Raw genomic sequence first — 23391 nt, 5'->3', positions numbered from 1 at the left:
CAGTTCAAGTTTTCTCTCTCCCCTTTATTCCTCTCGTTGATCTATTCGACTTTGAGCTGGTCGTTATGCAGTGAAAATCCCACCACCTCATTTCAAATAAATATATATAAATATAAAAAATATATAAATTAGTATATGTGTAGAAAATGAAGGACAGGTAGTTGGTACATAGACAAAGACACAATCATATTGACTAACTGGGGGGTAATATTATTATCAGCGCATGCGCAATTATTGTAAACACTCCCTGATCTGCGCCACTGCAAAATTTCTTGTCCGAGGTCCGGGACATACTCGTTATATCGTTCATACTATACAATTCATTTCCTCCCTCTCTCAAAGCTTTTTTTTTTCAATATTATTATTATTCCTTTTTTTTTTCTATGCTATTATTCTTTATTTTTTAATTTTTTTTTTTCCTGTCTCTCTCTCACACAATTTTTTCGATACCCTCTTTTTCTCGTGAACTTTGTAGTTTTTCTTTTCTTTTTTGCAAAATATGTGTATGTGTTTATTGGTGGATGTTGGTAAAAATGGTGGTTGGTAGGGGTATATGCAATGGCTCGATATCTTGCCAGGGTTCAATGTACACTGTCTATATGCATTGTGTATATATATAGATGCATCTAGCCTTGCAACAACCCTCAACCTACCCCTACATCCAATGCCACCCTTTTTTTCTTTGTTTATACCGCAGCTCTCAACAAAACAAAAAATATATACACCACTATGTTATTTTTTTTTTTTCTTATCTATATAAAATTTACCACACAAATTTAACAAATTTCAAATTCAAAATTATACCTTTCAAAGAAGAAAAAAAAGAAATAAATAATATAGCATAGTAATTTACTAAAATTACATGTAAAAAATGAAAAAAAAAATCCATATAAAACATTATTCTATTATTTTTTATATTTTTTAAAATAAATTTATTTTAAAAAATATAAAAAATATTAAATTGAACCTATGAAAAATTAAATCAATTTTTTTTTTTTTTTGTTTTATTATTGATGGTATTAGTAAAATCAATATAAAAAAAAAATTTGTTTAAAATATTTAATGGTGCTTTTAAAATGCTTTTATCGACTAGGAAAATTAGATTTAAAAAAAATAAAATATTAGGTAATATTTTGTTGAGATATTATTAAATATATATATATATAAGAAAATACATAAATATACAAAATATATATATGTATTTTGAGGGTCATGTTCACAAGCATTGTCTCTTTGCAGTGTGTATGTAAATTTGGTGGTTGCACGAGGTCCGGGCTTCATGAGTACAAGAGGGGGTTGAATATTGGTGGTAGTTTAAATACATGAACATGAACAAGTAGGGAAAATAGGGGAATAATATACCGTACATGGTATATATGTATATAGATGATACAAAAGTATTAGTGTGTGGGTGTTTTGTTACGAGGGGTTGAGTTTGTAAAATGGGATACAGAGCACACCACAGCTGAGTCGGTCGATGCAATTTTGCACGTACGTTATATACTCGTCGATTTCTCACCCCCAAAAGGTCATTGACCTCGCGACAAACCAGCCACTCATTTAAATCTTGTTTGTTTACATTTGACAAATAAAATTATTATTATTTAAATAAATAATAAAACAATATTGTAAAAGTCAAAAATGAAAATACAATAAATTTATAAATTTTAAAGATTAAATTTGAAGGTCAATAGATAATGAAAAATAAAAAATTATATTACGAAAACAATATTATATTTATATTAATAATTTGGATATCTTTAAATTAATAGATATACAATTATTAATAAAAAAATAATTATTTATTTTTTATTAAAATTTTTTAACATTAAGTCATTTATATTTTTTTTGCGTTTAACAACGTCAAACGTCGACGTGAATCGTGATCTCACCGTCAACCATCATACATATATATTTACAAATAATATTATATTTACCAATGCTCAATGTGACATAAGCTTGTGACAATAAACACACATAACAAATACAAGAAAATATATATTTTTAACTGTCTACATCAATTGAGATAACACCCCACCATCATCATCATCATCAATCAAAAAATCATTACCGTTTAATCATCTTTTACGTGCTTTTTTTTTATTTATAATTTAAAACAAAACTCAAATATTAATAAACATATAATTATTATTTTTCTTTTACTTAATCTATGCATATTTTTTTAATTTTATTATTTTTTCTTTTTATTTATACACACGTATATAATAATCCAAGTTAATTATCGTCAATTGCGTAAAAGATAAAAAATGAAAAAAAAAATTATGTGACTTTAACGACTGTACAATAATTACAGCAAGTCATGTATCATAAATGGACATAAGCATAATAACATCAGACAAGCTTTGACAATTATTTTTGTCTTTTTCTAATATTAATCAAATGGAACAAAAATTTATCATTCCATTTTTGTTAATAATGAATTTATATACATATTTTTTTATTTCTACTGTCATTTTCTTTTTTTTTTTTTCAACGATAAATTCTTTTTTCGACTATTAAAATTATGCAATAGTATATATGAAACAATGGAAATTAAAAATATAAAAAAATAGACAGTATGTAGTTGGTATGTTTCTGTCTGTATTTGTATTTATTAAAATACATATATATATATATGATATGTATTTTGTGGAGTTTGGAAAATACATGTAGAAGTAAAGCAAGCTGTTGGGGATCAACGACCCGTCTCCAGAGTACATAACACATACACATATATACTTTAATAAAATGCATATATACATTGTACATGGGCATGTGTTGCCATGCACCAAATAGATAAAGATGAAAATACAATTTCTCTATGAATCCATAGTCAAGGTATATATATAATCTAACTACACAAAAGATTCCCAAAAAAAAAGTTTGAAAAGCTTACAAAATTTATTAAATAATAAAAAATATATATATAAAATTGATATAATATTGTTGAATATGTAATAATGATAATTATTACATTTTATTTTTGTGTATATTAATACGTGGGGGGTGTAATAAAAATAATAATTTTGTGATATGGCTTGAGGTCGAGAATGTATGGTGCGCTGCTGCACATTTCTTGAATTTTCACGGTCAGGCTTTATCGATCAGACCAGCATAGTTGATAATGGAGGGGAAATTTAGGGAGGAAAAAAAAAGGGAGTAAAAAAAAAAATGATTATTGGATGAGAATGAGAATCGAAAAAAAAATAACGATTTAATCTATAAAGCCATGTCTCAAAGTAATAACAGACTAACAAAGGACAATGAACTTTTTTTTTTTTTTTTTACTATTTCAAATTAAATTATACAATTTATATTATAATCAATATTAATTTTCATTTAATCAATACAATACGTTGGTTATTAATTTATTTTAAAATTATATTGAATTCTTTAAAAATAAATTTTTTAAAATACACACAATATGGAGGAAAAAAAAAACAAGTTTTTTTTTCACTGTTAGGGTGGATATTGACTGTGGTTTTTTTTTTTTTCTCTGCACTGTGTACATCCCCCTCGATGGGGGACGCATGTGCATCGGATACAAACGGTGTATTTCGGTGCAAGCTTGACGTACACAACGCGCATTCGAGTTCAATGGCCGTCCTTACATTGAGTCAAGGAAGAAAATTGTCAGAAATAAAAATAAGAAAAAAAAAAAAAAAAACTATTTATCTAAAAATAAAAATATGTATATAGACGGATATACCAAAAAAAAAAAGACAAATTTAATTGAGAGTTTAAAATAATAAAGTACAATAATTTTATTGATTTTTTTTCTTTTTTGTTATATAAATTTAATGATAATGATTGAAAATGGAAAATAAGAAAAAAAAATGGTTGATTTTGTAATTTTTTCTTGAGGTCAAATAATATGTTATGTAGTCAGGAAGTCGAGAACCTTCGATGGTTACCCTACCCTCTTCTCTTTGCTGATTATTTGCCACATTTTGTGCACCTCTCACCCCCTCTTAACAACCACCTTTACTGACAACATCCCACTACTGCAAAATACACGATCAACTGCAATCATCACTTTCACTGTTGACCTACTGTGGCCAAAGCAAAAAAAAAATAAAAAAAAAAAAAAAAAACAACAACTCTTTTCCTTATATACATAAATACTATTATTATTTTTTTTTTTTTCATTTAATTTTTATTATTATTATATTTAGTATTATCATAATCAAAAAATTATTTAAAGGATATATATTATTTTTAATTTATATTAATGAATTATATTTTTAATTTATTTATTAATATTATTAATTATTTTTATACTTTAACTTGATTTATATATTAATGACATTACTGATTAGATAAAAAGTCATTGGATTAATTTTTGATGTCCAAGGTCCGAGTTATATACACTGTATCTTATTTAATAAAAAATATTTGAGTAAAAAAAATAGGGCAAGATATGTGTGTGTGAGCTTGGACTTGACACAAGAATTTAAAATTTAAAAAAATTAAAAATAAACCAGGACAAATAATAAATTTAAATTATTATTTAAAACCGAATGGAAAAATACTAAGTATATATATAACATGAATTCATAAATTAAAAGATAACAAAATTTATTTTTTTATCATTTTTTTTTTTTTTTTTTTTTTTTCATTTTTTGTTATCTTATATTTTATTTTTGACTACAATAGTTTTTAATTTCAACGCCTGCAACCACGTGCATTTAATGTGCATGTTGATAAATATGTGTGTATATTTTTCTTAAATATTATTTTAAATTATTCAAGTGTCATATACGTATTTGTATGTGTCTCATCATCTTGATATCGTTATTATTATTATCACAATATTGACGCCATTACGTTTGATTTGTGCCAATAAAATTGCAAATAAGTAATCAAGTATCAATTTTTTTTATTTTTTTTTTATTCAATATGTACAAGACAGTATTTGTCATCGAAAAAAAAAAAAAATATTTAAAGAATGTTTTTTTAAACTCTCGTTTTGAAAAAAAAAAAAAAAAAAAAAAATACGATTGCATTTTGATGATATTTTTACGCTCGAGTCATCGCTCCCACGGTGTATTTTTAACTATAAGAAAAGAAAAGTTACCAAGAGAGATATATACAGTGCCGTATCAAAAAAAAAAAAATATAATTATATTTTAAAACAATGATTATAATTTTAAGATAATTATTTAATTTGTTTGATATAATTTTATGATTGTGAAAATTTAGAAAATAAAAAATAAATGTAAAAGATAATGATAATGAATATATATATGAAATTGAAAATGAAAGAAAAAAAAAAAATTATCTAGGAAGTAATAGTTGATTACAAGTATTTACATAATAATTTCACCGATGAAATATGGTTTCCAATTGAGTGCATAAAACATTGAGAGAGAGTGCATCGTCCTCGAAGAGAAAGTTGTCGTTGGTTATAGAACTAAAAGCTAAACTATAATCCAACAGTTAACTATGAGTTTCACAGTGAAAAAAAAATAACACAATTTTACTGACTTGCTTGACAAATTTAAAAATAAAAATAATAATTAGCAAAATAAATTAAAAATATTCAAATCAATATTAAATTTTCTAATTAATTAATTGAATTATAAAATATGAGATTCATAAAAATTTTAATTCCCCAATTTTTCACGAATTTATCAAATATAATTTTTTTCTCTTAGCTAATTTATTAAATTAATAATAAATTATATTTTCAAAATCAAATTTTATAATTAACAAAAATAATTTAACAAATAATCATGATAAAATTCTTTTTATATAATGAAAAAAAAACATACATTTTTTATCATTTAATAAATATTTCATTATAAATGATCTATTTATGCGGAAATGAATTTTAAATAATTGTTAAAAAAAGAAAATGAAAAGGAAAAAGTATTAAGAGAGTGATTGTTGAACGGGGGGTTGAAGGGGGCAACCAGGGGGAATTTAAAAAAAAAAGATACAAGTAGGCGGAGCATAAATGCAAGTGAGAGCTCTCTTGGATAGGTGAAAGTTTAAAAGCAAAGTAACTATACAAGATTAAAAAAACTATAAAAATATTTGAAAAAAATAAAAATTATTTATTATAATTTATAATATTTATTTATAAAAACTATTTATCATAGAAGATTCTAAAAAATATTTAAGATGTATCAAAAATAAGGTCAAATATACGGTTCAAAAGAAAAAAAAAAAAAATTTAAATAAATAAATAATAAAAGAGAAAAAAAGGAGACAACTAAAGGTAACTGTCGATAACGGTGCATGAAAATGAGAAAAGAGAAAATATATATAAAAAAAAAAAAAATAGTTATATATATAGGTATGTAAGAATGAGTTAGAAAGGTAGAGGAAAGAGGCATAGAAATCACAAGAGTCATCAGAGAAATAGCGGAGTTTGTTGTAACCTAGACGTGAGCAACGAAGCGCCAACAAAATCAACCAATCCAAGACATCATACAAAAAAGCAAAAGCAATGAAAGGAAAGCGCCAAGAACGAACCAACAACACCGGTTAACTCTTACTCATGGTACCGCTATCCGGCGCTTCATCATGATCATCATCATCATCATCATAATGTACAACACACTAACAAACTCAAACTAAAATGAACACAGATATAAATATATATATATATTTTTTTATATATGAAGTTGCTAGTACTTCCCTTTCAACTCCAAATACGAATGACCTGCATAAACTTACATATGTATATATTTATAATATTTAATAATAATAATTCTTCTTCCTTATTCTTTCACAAGTACAAACAAACACTTTAAATAATAAAGCTCATCTCCCCCCCAATACAATTCAACAACAAAAAAAAAAAAAAAAAGACATTAAAAACCATGAACTAGTGTTAATTTATCACATCATATACAAAGTGTGTTGTGTGTGTGTGTAACAGTCATCGTAACTCTCACTTGACCTTTTACCAAATAATCCATCAAAATAAATAATCATTATCTATTTATAAAAATACAAAATTGTATTTTTTTTTTTTTATTATTTATTTTTAATTAAAAAATAAAATACATGATAGCTTAAAATATGAGCTAATTTTGATTGATATAATTATACAATTTTATTTTATTGACTTTTTTTTAATGAAATAATAATAATAATAACGGTGGGTGGCGCGCTAGGGGGGTTAAGAGGGGTAGAAAAGAGTAGCGGATGTAGATGGAGCAATGAGTATAATCTATGATTTTATTGATAATAGTAGGGATAAAATATTAACACGTAACAGTGTTCTCTTATCATCATTATCATTATCATTTTTTAAATTTATAATTCATTTGATTTTGTTACTGTAACCGCCTAGACAAATTTACAATTTTACTTGAAAAAAAAAAGAAAAAGAAAAATAAATAAATAAAAAGCTGCGTGGAGCTTTAGCAAACTGTTGGTGTCATTGCCTCGACGCTCACGGCGGCCAGTGACTCCATCACTGACCTAGTGCCGAGTATTACCGAGTATTTCAACCGATTATATACGAAGTGAGGGACATCGACCTCTGCCAGAGACCGAGCAAGTACACTCCGCAATCCTCCCTCTTTTTATATATATATATATTTTTTTTTTATTTCTTCCTACCCCTCATACAATTCTCCCACTACAAATTTTTTTTAATTTTTTTATAAATCTACACAGACACACAAAAATATCAAGTACATTAATATATCTCGATGAATATATATATAAAAAATTTACAAATACATTTAGATATATACACTAATTCAAACAGATATATTGTTTTTTTTTTTTTTTTATATTCAACGAATGTACACGCAATATTAAAATCATCAACTTTACTGTATGCCAAATTTTTGTATTTCGTTTTTTTTTTTTATAATATTTTTTATTTATTTAATTATTTTTATATTATTTATATTATTTACTTACATTTTTAGTTGATCGATGATTTACTACCATTAATGCGAATGTCAGCAGTCGCCAAGTTGACGAGTTGACTCGTTTCACTGAATAAAACTAAACCAACGACAAGTAGTTTAGTTTTTTTCTTTTTTTTTTTTTTTAAATATATATATATATATTATTTTTTCCGGTTTGTCGTCACTACCCCGGAAGAATCGATCAGTTGAAATTAACTCACAAATATATAAAAAAATTCAATTCACAGATTTTCTAGGTTTTTTTTTTTTTCTTTCAATTTTATTATTTTAATTAAATAATTATTTTAAATCAACACTTTACATCACTTCACAGTTATTTAGTTTTTTTTTTTAATATACAGTTTAACACAATAAATCACTCTAAAGTTTATTATATATTTAGATAAAAAATAATCCTTTTTTTTTTCTATTTTTGTAGTATCTATCACAGTCTGTATGTAAAACGTGATAATTTTTTTGAATTAAACGTTTTGATAATAAAAATAAGGGGTGTATTTAATGAAGAAAAAAATATATAAATATATTTTTTTTATTTAGGACACTTGTTAGTTTGTTGTTACGTCACGAGATATTGAGTGAAAGAATAATAAAAAATATAGTGAAATTAAGATTTTTTTTTAAATGGTAATTTATAAAATAATAAGAAAGTTAAAAGGATATAATTGATTTTTTTTTCTTTTAAACAGTTGTCATTAAGTTTTTGTAATTTTATCCATTTTGTAGTATGTGGATTTATAAATTTATTTTATTTTCAGTCAATCAAGTCACAGGGGATGTTAACGTAGCAATAATTTTAGTCATTTTTTCAATTTTTGTTGTTACCGAGGTAACATAAAATTATTAATAATTTTTTATCTCAATATTTAAAGATTTTTATAACCATGTCCAATCACTATATGATAAATTATTATAATAATTTTTTTAACAGTTGTAATTTAATAGTAGGTAAGCACAGCACGTGTATGTGCAGTCGAACGCAATGCCAATAAATTTGCACGCGCACGAGCCACACACACACCCATATATAAATACACACAGATATAAAAAACAAGCACTGTTATGCGACGGATTCCTTGACTTGTCCTTCTTCTTGTTGTTTTTTTTTATTTTTTTTATATTTATAATGTATATAAGTTTAAGTATGTGTACTTTATACTATAATAATACGCACGTACTCGCAATGAGACACACATCGAGACCTGTCGAAAGGGAAAGTGCAACAAGATATCTTTTAAACATCTATTCAATATGTGTATATAGTTATGCACATAAGTACATGACAGTCACAATAATATATTCTTAATTGTAATAGTTTTTTTTTTTTATTAACATAGAAATAATTAAAAAATTAAATTATCAACAAATTGTAAATTTTTAAATCAAATATTTTTATATAAATTTATAATTTTGTTTTTTAAAAAAGGACATTATGTCATTCAGCTTTGATGGTTTTACATATATATCATTCACTCGACATTCATGACACTTGGTGAAAATAATTTTTATGATAAAATTTAGCGAAAAAAAAAATGTATATTAGTAATGAAATATAATATAAGAATGAATTTATAGTTATTCCAAGAATATAAAAATATATATCACGATTAAGTTGGTGAAACTTTCATGTCTAGATATATATTTTTTTTTTTTTTTGTATTTATTTTACAAAGAAATAATTCACTTTCAACAAGATGAAGGAATGGCAATCATTGTCGTTAAATTACTTGTTATAAAAACGAAAAAAAAATAATAATAAAATAAAAAAATTGATGACAGGTGTGTGTATCCTGTAATTTTTTTTTTTATATATATTTTATTTTTTTCATTATTAAAATCTTTTGTTATTTTTAGAGCTTTGTACTTAAAATTAACAGGCTATAATGAGGGGGGGTTTAGATAATATGGTAGGGGGGATATATCATCAAGTAAAGAAATAAAATCTGATGACGAATGAGGTCGACACGGCCACGGCCGAGTTGAAATCGCACAAATTACTTGAATTTTTATTGTTATTTACAATGTAATAATACACTACTGTATTTTTTATCAAAAAAAAAAATTCCCACTATTTTCCTTTTTTTTTTTTTAATAAAAAAATTTAATATTATCATTAAGATAGAAAAGAAAAACCCTAAAAATAATATTCTATTAGATAAGAAAATATTTATTTTTTTTTTGTTATTTTTTATTGACTAGAAAATAATATTGATGTAATAAATAAAAAATATCATTAAAAATTATCATCACATTCACACTTCCACAAAAAAAAAATAATAAAAATAACACCACCACAATTACACCACAATTACCACCATCACCATTTGATTAATTTAAAAGAAAAAAATATATATACATTGAAGTTAATAAAAAACAAAATGATAAAACATTTTATATATTTTTTCTTTTTCCATTGATTAATTAATATTGATTTTTGATTTGGATAATTTTTTGTTTTTTTGGTTATTTCTACGCGCACATTGACAGTATAATTTCTTACCAAGCTGACAACAACTGTGTTTGTTTGCTGATAAAATAACATATAATATCAGCGAAAGGATTTTCACTCTTTAGTGGTATATACAACAATTCCCGTACAGCCACTTTTACTATAACACGCGCTACCGGGAGGGAAAGCTCTCTTCACTCACCCAACCGACCAACCAACTAACTCACCACGGGAAATACCGTTCAAATGTATTATTTATTATTTTTTTTTTTAAATATATATATTTTTCATTTCCCCCTTTTTTTTTTTAAACAATTTACCAACCAGCATAATTTAAATACCATCAGAAATAATTGATAAATAGATGAATTTATAAAAAATTTAATTTATATCAATTTAAACAAATTAATTAAACATATATATATGAAAATTTGAAAATAAAAATTAAATAAAACAATAATAACAAAAAAAAACGTATATAAGTCTGTAAATTTTTTCTTTTTTTTTACTTTTTTTTTGATGACAGAGAAATTTTTTTGTATAAAACAAAGTTCAATAAATGATATTGACAATAATTAATGAATTTAAAAAACCAAAAAAAGTGTTATATATATATTTTTTAATAGTGCACAGTTTCAACTAGTGTGTGACGTGATAGTTGTCGTCGTTGCAGGGAGTAAAAAAATTGAGAAACGCTCACGAGGTATAAACGCGGAACGAGCCAAGAGCATCAACGGCCTAGCACTCTAGCAGCCGGCAGCGATCCGCTGAGGTCAATGACCCTGTCGTTGTCGAGTTGCTTCATTCTCCTCTTTTGCTTTTCAAATTTCTCCCACTATTAAAATCTATTTCTCTTTACTCCTCACTTTGTATTTCTCCTTATTTAACATTCGCATATATATATACATCAACATCCTCCCTACACACACACCCACAATTACTATTTTACATTTATACACATACTAATACAAAAAATATATATATGTTACTTTGATTTTCTCTCTTTATCTATTTTTATCCCTACCCCTATAATCGAAGTAACGTCACCACCCGCCAAGTACCAATACCACTTTTCCCCTCTGCTCTCTCTTTCTCTCTCTATGTGTATGTAATTTTTACCATTGTATTTATTGTGTTAAATTAAAAATAAAATCTTAAATATATCAATGAAAGTTAATTATTAAAAAATTTAGGCTTCAACATGTATATACGATATGGCTTTTTTTTTTGGAGTCATTTAAGGATTAAATAAAAAGCTCAATGCATTTTTGTAAATTTTTATTCTGGCATTAGTGCTATACCGTGAGTTTTTTTTTCTAGGATTTAAATATATTCACCTTCCCACTGTTATAGAAAAAAAAAAAAAATATTTAGTTTTCTCTTTTCTTCACTTCGACAATTTCACTCTGTATCCAATCCCTCTCTGCGCTAAAACATACCCTTTTTAGTATGTTATTGCGTCGTCATACAACCGTTATGTTTTATCCCTACTACTCAATATCTAACTCTCTCTTTCACATTACAATTTATTCCCACTTGAAATATTCATTTTAATATATATACATTTACTATGATAATTTGTGTATAAATATATATAAGCATATATAGATAAATTTTATGAATCTAAGGATATTATATGGATAATGATATTTGAGCTTGCGCATTGTAAGATAGTACTTGTATGTAAACATTTTTGCACCCTTTTTTTTTGTGATGGTATATTTTGAAGTAGAAGTGGAAGAGGTAAAAGGGTTGGTTGACTAGGTCCGCAAGCAATGTACAGTGTGGATGGTTAGGGGTTTATATGAGGGAGTAAATTTTCAAGAGGGTGCACTCTCTTAACATGACGGAGTGACTGGCACACTGTATTCTCACTGTACAATCATCTCTTTTTTTTTTTAAACTAAATTATTAACAAAAAAAATTAATATTATATTTATATATTATTAAATAATTAATTGAATATTAAACTATTATTTTTATCCTTTTTTTTTTTGTTAAATTATACATTTTATAAAAATAAAGAACACCGATTGATTGGACTTATATAATTTTTTTTTAATTTTATTATTTGATTAATGATAATAATTTTTTTTTAGAAAATATATAAAAAAAAAAAAAAAAGCAGTCTAGAAAGTAATATCTTATTGTGCATAAGATATTATGGAAGAGTTTGAGATTAATTTTTTTTTTGACGTAAATATAAGTCAAGTATGTTTTTTTTTTATTTAAAATTTATATTTTGTTTGTTTGATTGTATGTATATTATGTATGTGTCGAGTTCATGTCGACCAAGTCCTTCATAGGACATTGACTTTGAGATATGTGAATACAGTGTCGACAACTGTGGTAAGACACTATCTTATTTTGGCTTATCACACTTGTTCGGTTTTATTATTTTTTTTTTTATTTTTTTTACCTTATCTGTAACACTCCGCCTTCTTAAGTCACTCTCGACCCCGGTAGATATATTTGTTTTTTTCTTTTTTAAATATATTTAAGTTTGTTTGGTTTTTTTTTTTTTTTTTTTTTTCATCAATGTAAAGTTTTTTTTTCTGTTTGGTTAATTCAATATCGTGCTCGCCTAAATGTCTATGCCGATGTATATTTATTATTTGTATATATACACATACATATACGAGAATTTAGTTCATGTATAATCAAATTGGAATTTCATTTCATGATAGGATTTTTGTCTGTTCTTTATATATTATTTTATTTTATATACTGGTTGTGTGTACACACATGTTTTTTTCAATTATAATTTTCATGCTATCATTTAAATATCAGATGTTTTATATTTATTTAAATATTATGTATGTATTGTACACTTGATAAATAAAAAAATAAATATATATTCAAGTATGTATTTATGTTGAGTATCTTCGAATTAATATATATTATATATTCGCCATTTGGCCATGACCGTCAATCTAATTTTATCTACGATTCTTTTTTTTTTATTTAATCACATAACTATTGTGTCTGGTTGCTTTATATTTTTTTTATTACTTTTTTTTTTGTAATATTGTCTTTGTCGGAATTTTTGTGGACTCATTAGGCGATAACTTTATTGATATAGAATAACATAATAGGTATAACATTAAGAGCGATAAGACATTTAGAATGATAATGACAAAACTCTTTTTTTTTGTTAACAAAAGAATATTAGGATTATTTTTTTTTAAATAGATTTTTTCTTTTTTTAGTTTAAATATATATTTATATATACTAATTAATAAATGTAATATGTATTTAAAGGTATATTTTTATATATATAAAAATGATACATTTTTTTTTTTAGGTTCATTTTCAAGTTCAATGAATTTCATCGAGTCTGCTGAAACTCACTCTTCTGACTTGTGTAATCAATCAATTATGTAATTAATTATCTGGAATGATGATGGCTTAACGAAAATCTTATCAATATAAGAGTAAGTTGATAATAATAATATATATAAAAAAAAAAAGACATAATAAAATTCAAAAGAAATTGTGATTTTTATTTTATTTATCTTAGCTTTTTTGTTAATTAATATATTAAGGCAACATTTTTTTTTAAAATAATATAAAAATTAGATAATAACCCAAACTGTTGACAAAAAGGGTTAGGCTTAGATTACGAAAGAAAATACATGAGGGGATTCAAAATTATTTGGTACTTGTAATTACAATAGCTACTTTAAATATAATTAGTGGATATACAAATTATATAATATTCTTCAATTTCAGTTTATTCGCACTGTTATTTTATTTGCAGATAAAACAGAGAAATATAAATCAACATACGGTGAGATGCATGCAATGTGTTAACGCCATCCAGTGATTCGGCTATAAACCAGCAAGGAACGAAGGAAAAACAGTATCAAGAATAGTGAACGTAAATCTCTTGACATAATTTATTAAAAGACAAACAATATGAATTCATAATCAATAATAATTACTATTATAATTAATAATAGAATTACTTTAGAATATGTATGCTGCTAATACAAGTCAGGTCTTTTTCTATAAATTTTCTGAAAAAATTTTTAAACAAATCAAGCAACATGATAGAGAGTATCAATTTCGGAACATCATATACCTCTTCGGTAATTTTATGTTCCTGATATAAATCAATCGATTTTTCAAAAAAATGTACGGTAAATTTTTTTAATTACGAAGGAAACGTAGACTATTGAGAAAAAGCTTCATAAAACACCGAATACCTCTTTGCTTACTCTGTATTCCTGATGCAAAAGAAATTTTTTTTTCTCTATTTTTTCCAATTTTATTGTAGGATAATAAACTTTTTTTTAGAGATATTAGGAGAACAAAAAAGACGAGAGGTAAACCATAAATGAAATCGAATACCTCTTGCTTCATTCTATATTCCTGTTCAAAAATAATTTTTTTTCTATTTTTTTTTTTTTAACAATTTAATATTTATTTTAAAAATATTAGGAAAACAGGAAAGACAAAAAGTAAACTAGAAATAAAATCAAATACCTCTTGCTTCATTGTATAGTCCTGTTCAAACAGAAAGTTTTTTTCTCTATTTTTTCTATTTTTTTCTAACGATTTGAATTTTATTGTGAAAATATTAGGTAAACAGAAAAGACTAGAGGTAAACCATAAATAAAATCAAATACCTCTTGCCTCATTCTATATTCCTATTTAAAAAAAAAGTTTTTTTTTTTATTTTTTCTATTTTTTTCTAACGATTTGAATTTTATTTTCGAAAGATTAGAAAAACAAAAAAGACAGGAAGTGAACCATGAATAAAATCAAATACCTCTTGCCTTATTCTATAAGCCTGATACAACACTTTATTTTTTACTATTAAATTTAGATGTTTGAACCTTATAGTTCCTAAAAAAAATAATAGATGGTGCTAAACTTGTTAACTCGAAAAATACTTCTTTTCCTGTTCTATTACCCTATTACAACACTCTATTTTTTCTATTATATTCAAATGTTTTACCCCTATAGTTTCGAAAAAAAACAATAGATGGCGCTGAACTTGTTGACTCAAAAAATACTTCTTTGCCTGTTCTATAACCCTGATAACACAGCCTCCTTCTATCTATGATATTTCAATATGTTTACCCTATAGTTCCCAAAGAAATCAATAGATGGCGCTCCGTAGTGTGACTCAAAAAATACCTCTTTGCCTGTTCTATAACCCTGATAAAACAGCCCTCTTCTATCTATGATATTTCAATGTGTTTACCTTAAAGTTCCTAAAAAAAATAATAGATGGCGCTGAACTTGTTAACTCAAAAAATACCTCTTTTCCTGTTCTATACTCCTGATAAAACAGCCCTCTTCTATCTATGATATTTCAATGTGTTTACCCTATAGTTCCTAAAAAAAATAATAGATGGCGCTGAACTTGTTGACTCAAAAAATACCTCTTTTCCTGTTCTATAACCCTGATAAAACAGCCCTCTTCTATCTATGATATTTCAATGTGTTTACCCTATAGTTCCTGAAAAAAACTATAGATGGCGCTGAACTTGTTGACTTAAAAAATACCTCTTTTCCTGTTCTATAACCCTGATAAAACAGCCCTTTGCTATCTATGATATTTCAATGTGTTTAACCTGTAGTTCCTAAAAAAATTAATAGATGGCGCTGAACTTGTTGACTCAAAAAATACCTCTTTTCCTGTTCTATAACCCTGATAAAACAGCCCTCTTCTATCTATGATATTTCAATGTGTTTACCTTATAGTTCCTAAAAAAAATAATAGATGGCGCTGAACTTGTTGACTCAAAAAATACCTCTTTTCCTGTTCTATAACCCTGATAAAACAGCCCTTTGCTATCTATGATATTTCAATGTGTTTAACCTGTAGTTCCTAAAAAAATTAATAGATGGCGCTGAACTTGTTGACTGAAAGAATACCTCTTTTCCTGTTCTATAATCCTGATAAAACAGCCCTCTTCTATCTATGATATTTCAATGTGTTTACCTTATAGTTCCTAAAAAAAATAATAGATGGCGCTGAACTTGTTAACTCAAAAAATACCTCTTTTCCTGTTCTACAACCCTGATAAAACAGCCTTCTTCTATCTATGTTATTTAAATGTGTTTACCCTATAGTTCCTGAAAAAAATCATAGATGGCGCTAGGTAGTGTAGCGCAAAAATTACCTCTTCTCTTCTTCTATAACCCTGATAAAACAACCCTCTTCTATCTATGATATTTCAATGTGTTTACCCTATAGTTCCTAAGAAGAACAATAGATGGCGCTGAACTTAGTGACTCAAAAAATACCTCTTTTCCTGTTCTATAACCCTGATAAAACAGCCTTCTTCTATCTATGTTATTTAAATGTGTTTACCTTATAGTTCCTCAGAAAAATAAAAGATGGCACTGAACTTGTTGACTCAAAATATACCTCTTTTCCTGTTCTACAACCCTGATAAAACAGCCTTCTTCTATCTATGTTATTTCAATGTGTTTACCTTATAGTTCCTAAGAAAAATAATAGATGGCGCTGAACTTGTTAACTGAAAAAATACCTCTTTTTCTGTTCTATAACCCTGATAAAACAGCCTTCTTCTATCTATGATATTTTAATGTGTTTACCCTATAGTTCCTAAAAAAAATAATAGATGGCGCTTCGTAGTGTGACTCAAAAAATACCTCTTTTCTTGTTCTAAAACCCTGATAAAACAGCCTTCTTTTATCTATGATATTTGAATGTTTTTACCCTATAGTTCCAAAAAAATCAATAGATGGCGCCACTTGTTCAAAAAAATATCAAATACCTCTTCGGTCATTCTATGTTCCTGATACTCGAAAATTTTTTCCCACAAATTTTTTGAAATTTAAAAAAAAAAAAATTTTTTTGAAAATACCTCCTTGCTCATTCTATGTTCCTGATACTCGAAAATATTTTTTTCCATAAAATTTTTGAAATTTAATAGAAAAAAAATTTTCGAGTATCAGGAACATAGAATGACCGAAGAGGTATTTTGATATTTCTAAAAATACCTCCTTGCTCATTCTATGTTCCTGATACTCGAAAATATTTTTTTCCATAAAATTTTTGAAATTTAATAGAAAAAAAAATTTTCGAGTATCAGGAACATAGAATGAGCAAGGAGGTATTTTCAAAAATATGAAATACCTCTTTGCTCATTCTATGTTCCGGATACTCAAAAATTTTTTTTTCTATCAAATTTCAAAAAATTTGTGGAAAAATCTTAGATTTGTATTAGGAACATAGAATGAGCAAAGAGGTATTCTTAAATATTTTGAAAAAAAATTAGGAAATCAAAAAATCGAAGAGGTAATTTTCAAAAATAACAAATACCTCCTCAGTGATTCTATGTTCCTGATACAAATCAAACAATTTTCGATAAATAAATTAGGAAAACAGAAAAGCAAGAAAGTAAATTCTTAATATTATTTTACATATTTTCTGATTTGTATTAGGAATATAGACATAGTAAGGAGGTAATCAAACTTAAGGCTAATAATAAAGGTACACAATATTTCTTTTTCATTTATCAATTATTATTTATTTATTTATTGTTTTTTTTGTTTCTTTTTTAATCATTTTTTTGATGTAACAGTTTTACAATTAGAAAAAAAAAAAGTTACAAAGTTGTCAAGTGCACAAAATGACAAATAAAATAAAAATAAAAATATCTTACAGGTTTTTTTCTTTTTTTTTATATTTATACAATGTAAAATATTTATCTTTGGTTGCAATTGCTAAATAAATATCATTATAAAGATTGTTTGTATTTTTTTTGTTTCGTTATCTTTTTGTTATTCTCGATTTGCAATCAGTTTTAGATTTAACATTTATTTAAATTCACCTGACATCAATTCAATCGATGATATTAATAATTATTTAAAAAACATATTAAATGTTATGTTGCAATAATGTAATGGTGTAATTTGTGTATATGAATATATCTTAATGCATTTTTAAAATACATGTGTTTGTGAATTAACATTGACAATTATTTTTTTTTATATTTAAATACATTATTCATCATGGGCAGCAGAAATATAATACATTAGTAAATTATTTTTTACTTTTTTCATTCAATTGTTTCATTATCAAATTACCTAGCCAATTAATAATTCATATACTAATTTTATTTATCAATTTTATAAATTCTAAATAGCCTCTGTATCTCGTGAAAACTTTGAGCGCATGTTTTATGTTTTTTCTTATTTTCAAAATGATAATATTATATTCTAAAAAATATCTACATACAGGTGTTTTTTTTTGTTTTTTCAATTTTTAAAATTCATTTTGTCATGATATTTGAGAGAATTAAATCTTAAACTAATTAATACAATATTTATACACATAAATAATTAATTAAAATAATGAAAAATATTAAAAAATAAGAAAATTAAGTGTTATTTAAAATTATTTTTTAATAATTTTTTAACAGGATGAACTTTTAAGTTCACCAATATCAGCAATATTTTGTAACAATGTAGAAGAATCATTGTTATTATTTGGCTGTGTGGTGTACTGTTGCTTTAGTATGCTCAAAGCAGACAATAGTCTTGTGTTTGATGACATTAGACGTGTATTTGCAGCATCCAATGCTGCAATCTGTTGTTCCTGTGCATCTATCACGCGCTGTTTGTACGACAATGCTGCCGACATTTTTTGTTGTTCTCTTCGCAATTCCTCCTCCACAGATATCAACCTATCGACAATTAAAAACAAAAATATTATTACTAAAATATTTATTACAATTTAAAATTAAAGAAAAAAAAAACCAAGCAATTATTTGTTTTTAATTTCAGTAAAAACAAAATCATACCTTATATATTATCGTGCAATTGTATGTATACTTTATATAGAAAAGAAAAAAATTGATAGAATATAAAAATATCGTTGGTTTTTTTTTTTTAATATACTGGTGATGTGTATTTCACTCCAAATTAATTTAAATTCTTCTAAATTTTGTATTTTTTTAAATTATAATAATAATTGTCTGCATTTATAATTTAATAATTTTGCGAGTGCCTAAAATACCTTTAGCATAAATAATAAAAAAAATAGCGTTAGAAATTAAACTAAAGCATTTTCTTTTATTTATTTTTTTTATAGTATTAAATATTACTCTTACACCACGATCCAGATCAAGCCAGAGAGTTTTAAGGCAGCGAGTAGAAACACACACAATCAATTAAACATACGTAGACTTCATTAATTTTTTAACATTATTATTTGTCCTGACGAGGAAAAAAATAAAGAAAAAAAAATTAAAAAAAGAAAGAAAAATACAATATTTTCATAATAATAATAATATAAAAAAAAAAGATTTATTAAATTAATTAATATTATCATGCAATTAATAAAAGCACCACATCTGAAAGATAAACCAGAAAAAAAAAAATAGAAAATATATATCTCCAAGAAAAAATAAAATAAAATAAAAATAAAAACTTATTTAATTAAAAAACAAAAAAATTAATTATTATAAATAATATACCTGGTGATTATATTCTTCATTTTAGTATCTGGTGCATTTCCATTAATATCTCCATCATCTGGTGCACCCAAACGTGCACGTAGTCTATCCACACTATTTTGTAATCTTTCGATTTCGACTTCATACTGTAAACGAATATATTATATTGTTAGTTACTATTATTATTAATATAATTATAGACAATTAATTATTATTATTATTTAAAAATAGAAAATAAGCAATATTATTTTAATATTATTATCAAATACAATGTATTAATAATTTAATTGTGATTTGTTAAAAAATAAAAAAAAACAATAAATAAAAATAAATATATATACCTGATCAATTGTTCGATGATTACGTGATTTATTTCTTCTTGTTGTACATGATTCATCATCACTTGTATCAGATAAATCTCTTGTTGAATCAAGTGACAATCTTCTTCGTAATTTAGTAAATGTTGAATTTTGATTTTGTTCATTAATTATTCTTTGCTGTTGTTGTTGTTGTTGCTGCTGTTGCTGCTGTTGATCTGTTAAATTTTGTTGTTGTCTCCATTGATTTTGTCCACCATTACGTTGATTATTATTATTATTATTATTATTATTTCTAATATTATTTTGTATTGATGTTGGTGATGGACTAAGATCAACACCTCTTATAACTTCAATACCACCACCTCCAATAGTATTATTAACATCACGATTTTCATCTGAGCTTGTACTACCACGTCTACCACTAATAACACCATTACTATTGTTATTATTGTTGCTATTATTGTTGTTATTAATATTATTATTATTGTTGTTATTATTATCCATATGATATACTGGATTTGCAAATGCAAGTGGTGCTGTATTAATAATATGTTGATTACCATTATTTGTTAAATCAACAGGACTTGAACTTTGGCTATATGTTGCAAAACTTTGATAACCAGATGATGCAACATTACTTAATTGTGATATTGATATTTGTGAACCTTTTTGTGATTTTATTTCAGATACTTCATCATCAGCATATCTTAATAAATCTGATATTTCATCAAGATTACCATTTGTTGTTGTTGTTGTATTATTATTATTACTATTTATTTTTAAATTATTATAATTATTATTTATTTGTTGTTGTTGTTGTCCTTGTTGATTATGATGATTTATTGATAATGTTAAATTTGTTGTATTTATTGGATTAGCATTAACTGTTGTTTTTGTTATATTATTATTATAATTGTGCTGATTTAAATTATCATCTTTGTTGCAATGATTTTTACTACCACTACGTATTATACTAAAATTTGTTGTTGGTAAATAATTATCATCATTTAAATGATTATTATTACTTATTAATTTACGATTATTTTGTCCAATAATTGTTGTATCATAATTATTACAATGATTTAATTTATTAATATTATAATTTGAATCTTTTAAATTACTATGACTTTCTGAACGTAATGGACTTGTTGTTTGATAATTTTGTTCACGACAATTATTAACATTAGCTAAACTTGCACTTGTTGTTAATTTATAAGTATTACTATTGTTATTATTTGTAATATTATTGTTATTATTATTACGATTGTTAGTCAATGCTGAACGATTTTGTTGACGTGAAATTGGTGTTGGTGAACGTGATACAAATGCTGGTGATTCAATTGGATGATAATTATCATCATTTGTTGTTGCTGTAGTTGTTGTTGCTGTTGTTGCTGGTATCGTTGCTATTGTTGATGATGATGTTGTTATTTGTAGTTGTAATTTTCCATTTGTTGTTGGTAAATATGCATTTCTTGGTAATGTTGCTGAACGTACACCATTTACGTTTGGTGATTTTGTTAAACTTGTTGTTGAATTATAAAGTGTACTACTACTTGTTTGTTGTAATACACTATCACTATTTTCACGTAATATACAAGGATTATTATGATTACTATTAATTGTATCATGACCACTTAATGTTGATGTTGCTGATATTGATAAATTTGTATTACTATTATTTATTGTTGGATCATTATAACGAAAAATATTATTTTGATGTGCATGATGTTGATATCTTCGTGTTGCTGATGTTATTGTTGATGATGATGATGATGTTGTTGTTGTTGTTACTGGACTTGGTCCTGGTTGATCAAGTGCAATTGTTATTTTATCAAGTATATCAGTTAATTTAATTGGTGGTAATAATGATGATGATTGATGTGTTGTTGATGATGCTGATGATGATGTTGATGATGATGATGATGTTGATGATGTTGTTGATGTATTTGTCATTGTTGTTGATAAACTTTCACTTAATAATGCATGTAATAATGATAATTGTTTACCCAAATCAATATAACCATCAAATTCAAGTGAATTATTAATTGATGAATCATTATTTAATGGTGTACTAATTAATTGTAAAAAATTTTTCATTGGTTTAGCTTCACGTTCTAATAAATCATTCATAAATTCCATAAAATTTTCTTTACCTTGAAAACGTGTAAAATTAGCAAGTGTTTGTAAACTTTTAGCAACAAGTGTTAAATTTCTAGCAGCTTTTTCATTTGGATATTCATGTGTTATATTAAATAATGATGGACTTAATATTGCTGGACATAAAAAACGTAAAAATATTGATGCTGATATTAAATTATCAGCAATATCATCACGTCCTAATTGTGCTAAACGTTCACGAAATATACGAAAACATTCACGTAATTCAAGTGGAAATAATGAATGACTTGCTAATATTCTACCCCATGCAAATTCAACAGCTGAACGTAAATTTTGTTGTTGTTTATGTAATGCTGCTGGTGATGATACTTTAAGTGGATCAACTTCACAATCACCACCTTCAACAGCAGCACGTATAACTGGACCAAGTGTTTCTTGTAAATAACGATCACCAGTTAATTTTAAATATGCTTCCATAGCTTTTGTTGCTAATGAATTACCACGAAATGTTAATCTTTCATCATCAATTCTATGTATATCCATCATAACAAGATCAGCTAAAAATTTTGATGCATTTTTTTCACATTGCATAACAGCAACTAATGCTGTTGATATATCTTCTTTAGCTTTAACACCAATCATTGGTTCAAGACATTCACATAATACGGAATAATCATTTTTTAAATAATTTAAAAATTCTGTATATATTTGTACTGGTAATATATCAACTGATTGAAAACGACATTTAACACGTAATGCTGGTTGATCTTTTAATATACCTTTTTCACCAATAACTTGATACCATTTTTCAGTTAAATAACGTGATGTTACATTTTTAACTGGTATACTTACTGAACCAATTAATACATTTTTATCACGTTTTTTTTTACGATCAGCTTCACGATATAAATTTACTTGTATTATATTAACAATTGGTAAATGATGAAAATCAAAATGTTCACCCCAAAAACATAATTCAGTTTTTTGTTTAGCTGTTGTACGTGCATAAAGTGTACTATCAAGACATACTTCACAATAATAACGTTTTTTTGGTGGTACACCTTTTGCTTCAAGTAACCATATTTGTAATGAATTATCTGTACGACGTGTTTGTTCAGCATCTGGTTGTACTGATTTACGTAAACTAAAAAATTCAAAAAAAA

General features: G+C 25.3%; 2 protein-coding genes and 1 long non-coding RNA gene across 14 annotated transcripts in view; all 3 read right to left on the bottom strand.

Annotated features, from left to right (window-relative positions):
- LOC122855273 (hormone receptor 4-like) overlaps positions 1-8161 on the bottom strand; it is a 42458-nt gene extending 34297 nt beyond the window's left edge. For both annotated transcript variants that reach the window (XM_044156542.1, XM_044156523.1), the window contains exon 1: positions 7888-8161. The gene's annotated coding sequence lies outside the window, so the exon portion shown is untranslated. The remainder of the gene's footprint in view (positions 1-7887) is intronic.
- Positions 8162-8988: 827 nt separating this feature from the next.
- On the bottom strand, positions 8989-10748 carry LOC122856374. Its single transcript, XR_006374141.1, has 2 exons — positions 10396-10748; positions 8989-9097 (listed from the first exon to the last, which is right to left on the bottom strand). It is a non-coding gene; the product is annotated as an uncharacterized LOC122856374 (long non-coding RNA).
- Positions 10749-17827: 7079 nt separating this feature from the next.
- The window catches only part of LOC122855152 (disabled homolog 2-interacting protein), a 50305-nt gene continuing 44741 nt past the window's right edge, over positions 17828-23391 (bottom strand). For 7 of the 11 annotated variants that reach the window (XM_044156368.1, XM_044156360.1, XM_044156337.1 and 4 more), the window contains 3 exons: positions 20129-23372; positions 19809-19933; positions 18002-19016 (listed from right to left, as the gene is read on the bottom strand). In XM_044156368.1, coding sequence (XP_044012303.1) covers positions 18746-19016; positions 19809-19933; positions 20129-23372 — 3640 coding nt within the window. In that variant the 3' untranslated portion in view covers positions 18002-18745. Of the gene's footprint in view, positions 19017-19299; positions 19349-19442; positions 19549-19808; positions 19934-20128; positions 23373-23391 lie in introns of those variants that run through there. The other 4 variants (XM_044156321.1, XM_044156385.1, XR_006374050.1 and 1 more) reach the window with 3 other exon arrangements.

Source organism: Aphidius gifuensis, linkage group LG1 (assembly GCF_014905175.1).
Source record: "Aphidius gifuensis isolate YNYX2018 linkage group LG1, ASM1490517v1, whole genome shotgun sequence".
Classification (NCBI taxonomy): Eukaryota; Metazoa; Arthropoda; class Insecta; order Hymenoptera; family Braconidae; genus Aphidius; species Aphidius gifuensis.
The sequence above is the reverse complement of the archived record's forward strand: the minus strand, read 5'-3'. Positions and strand labels throughout refer to the sequence as shown.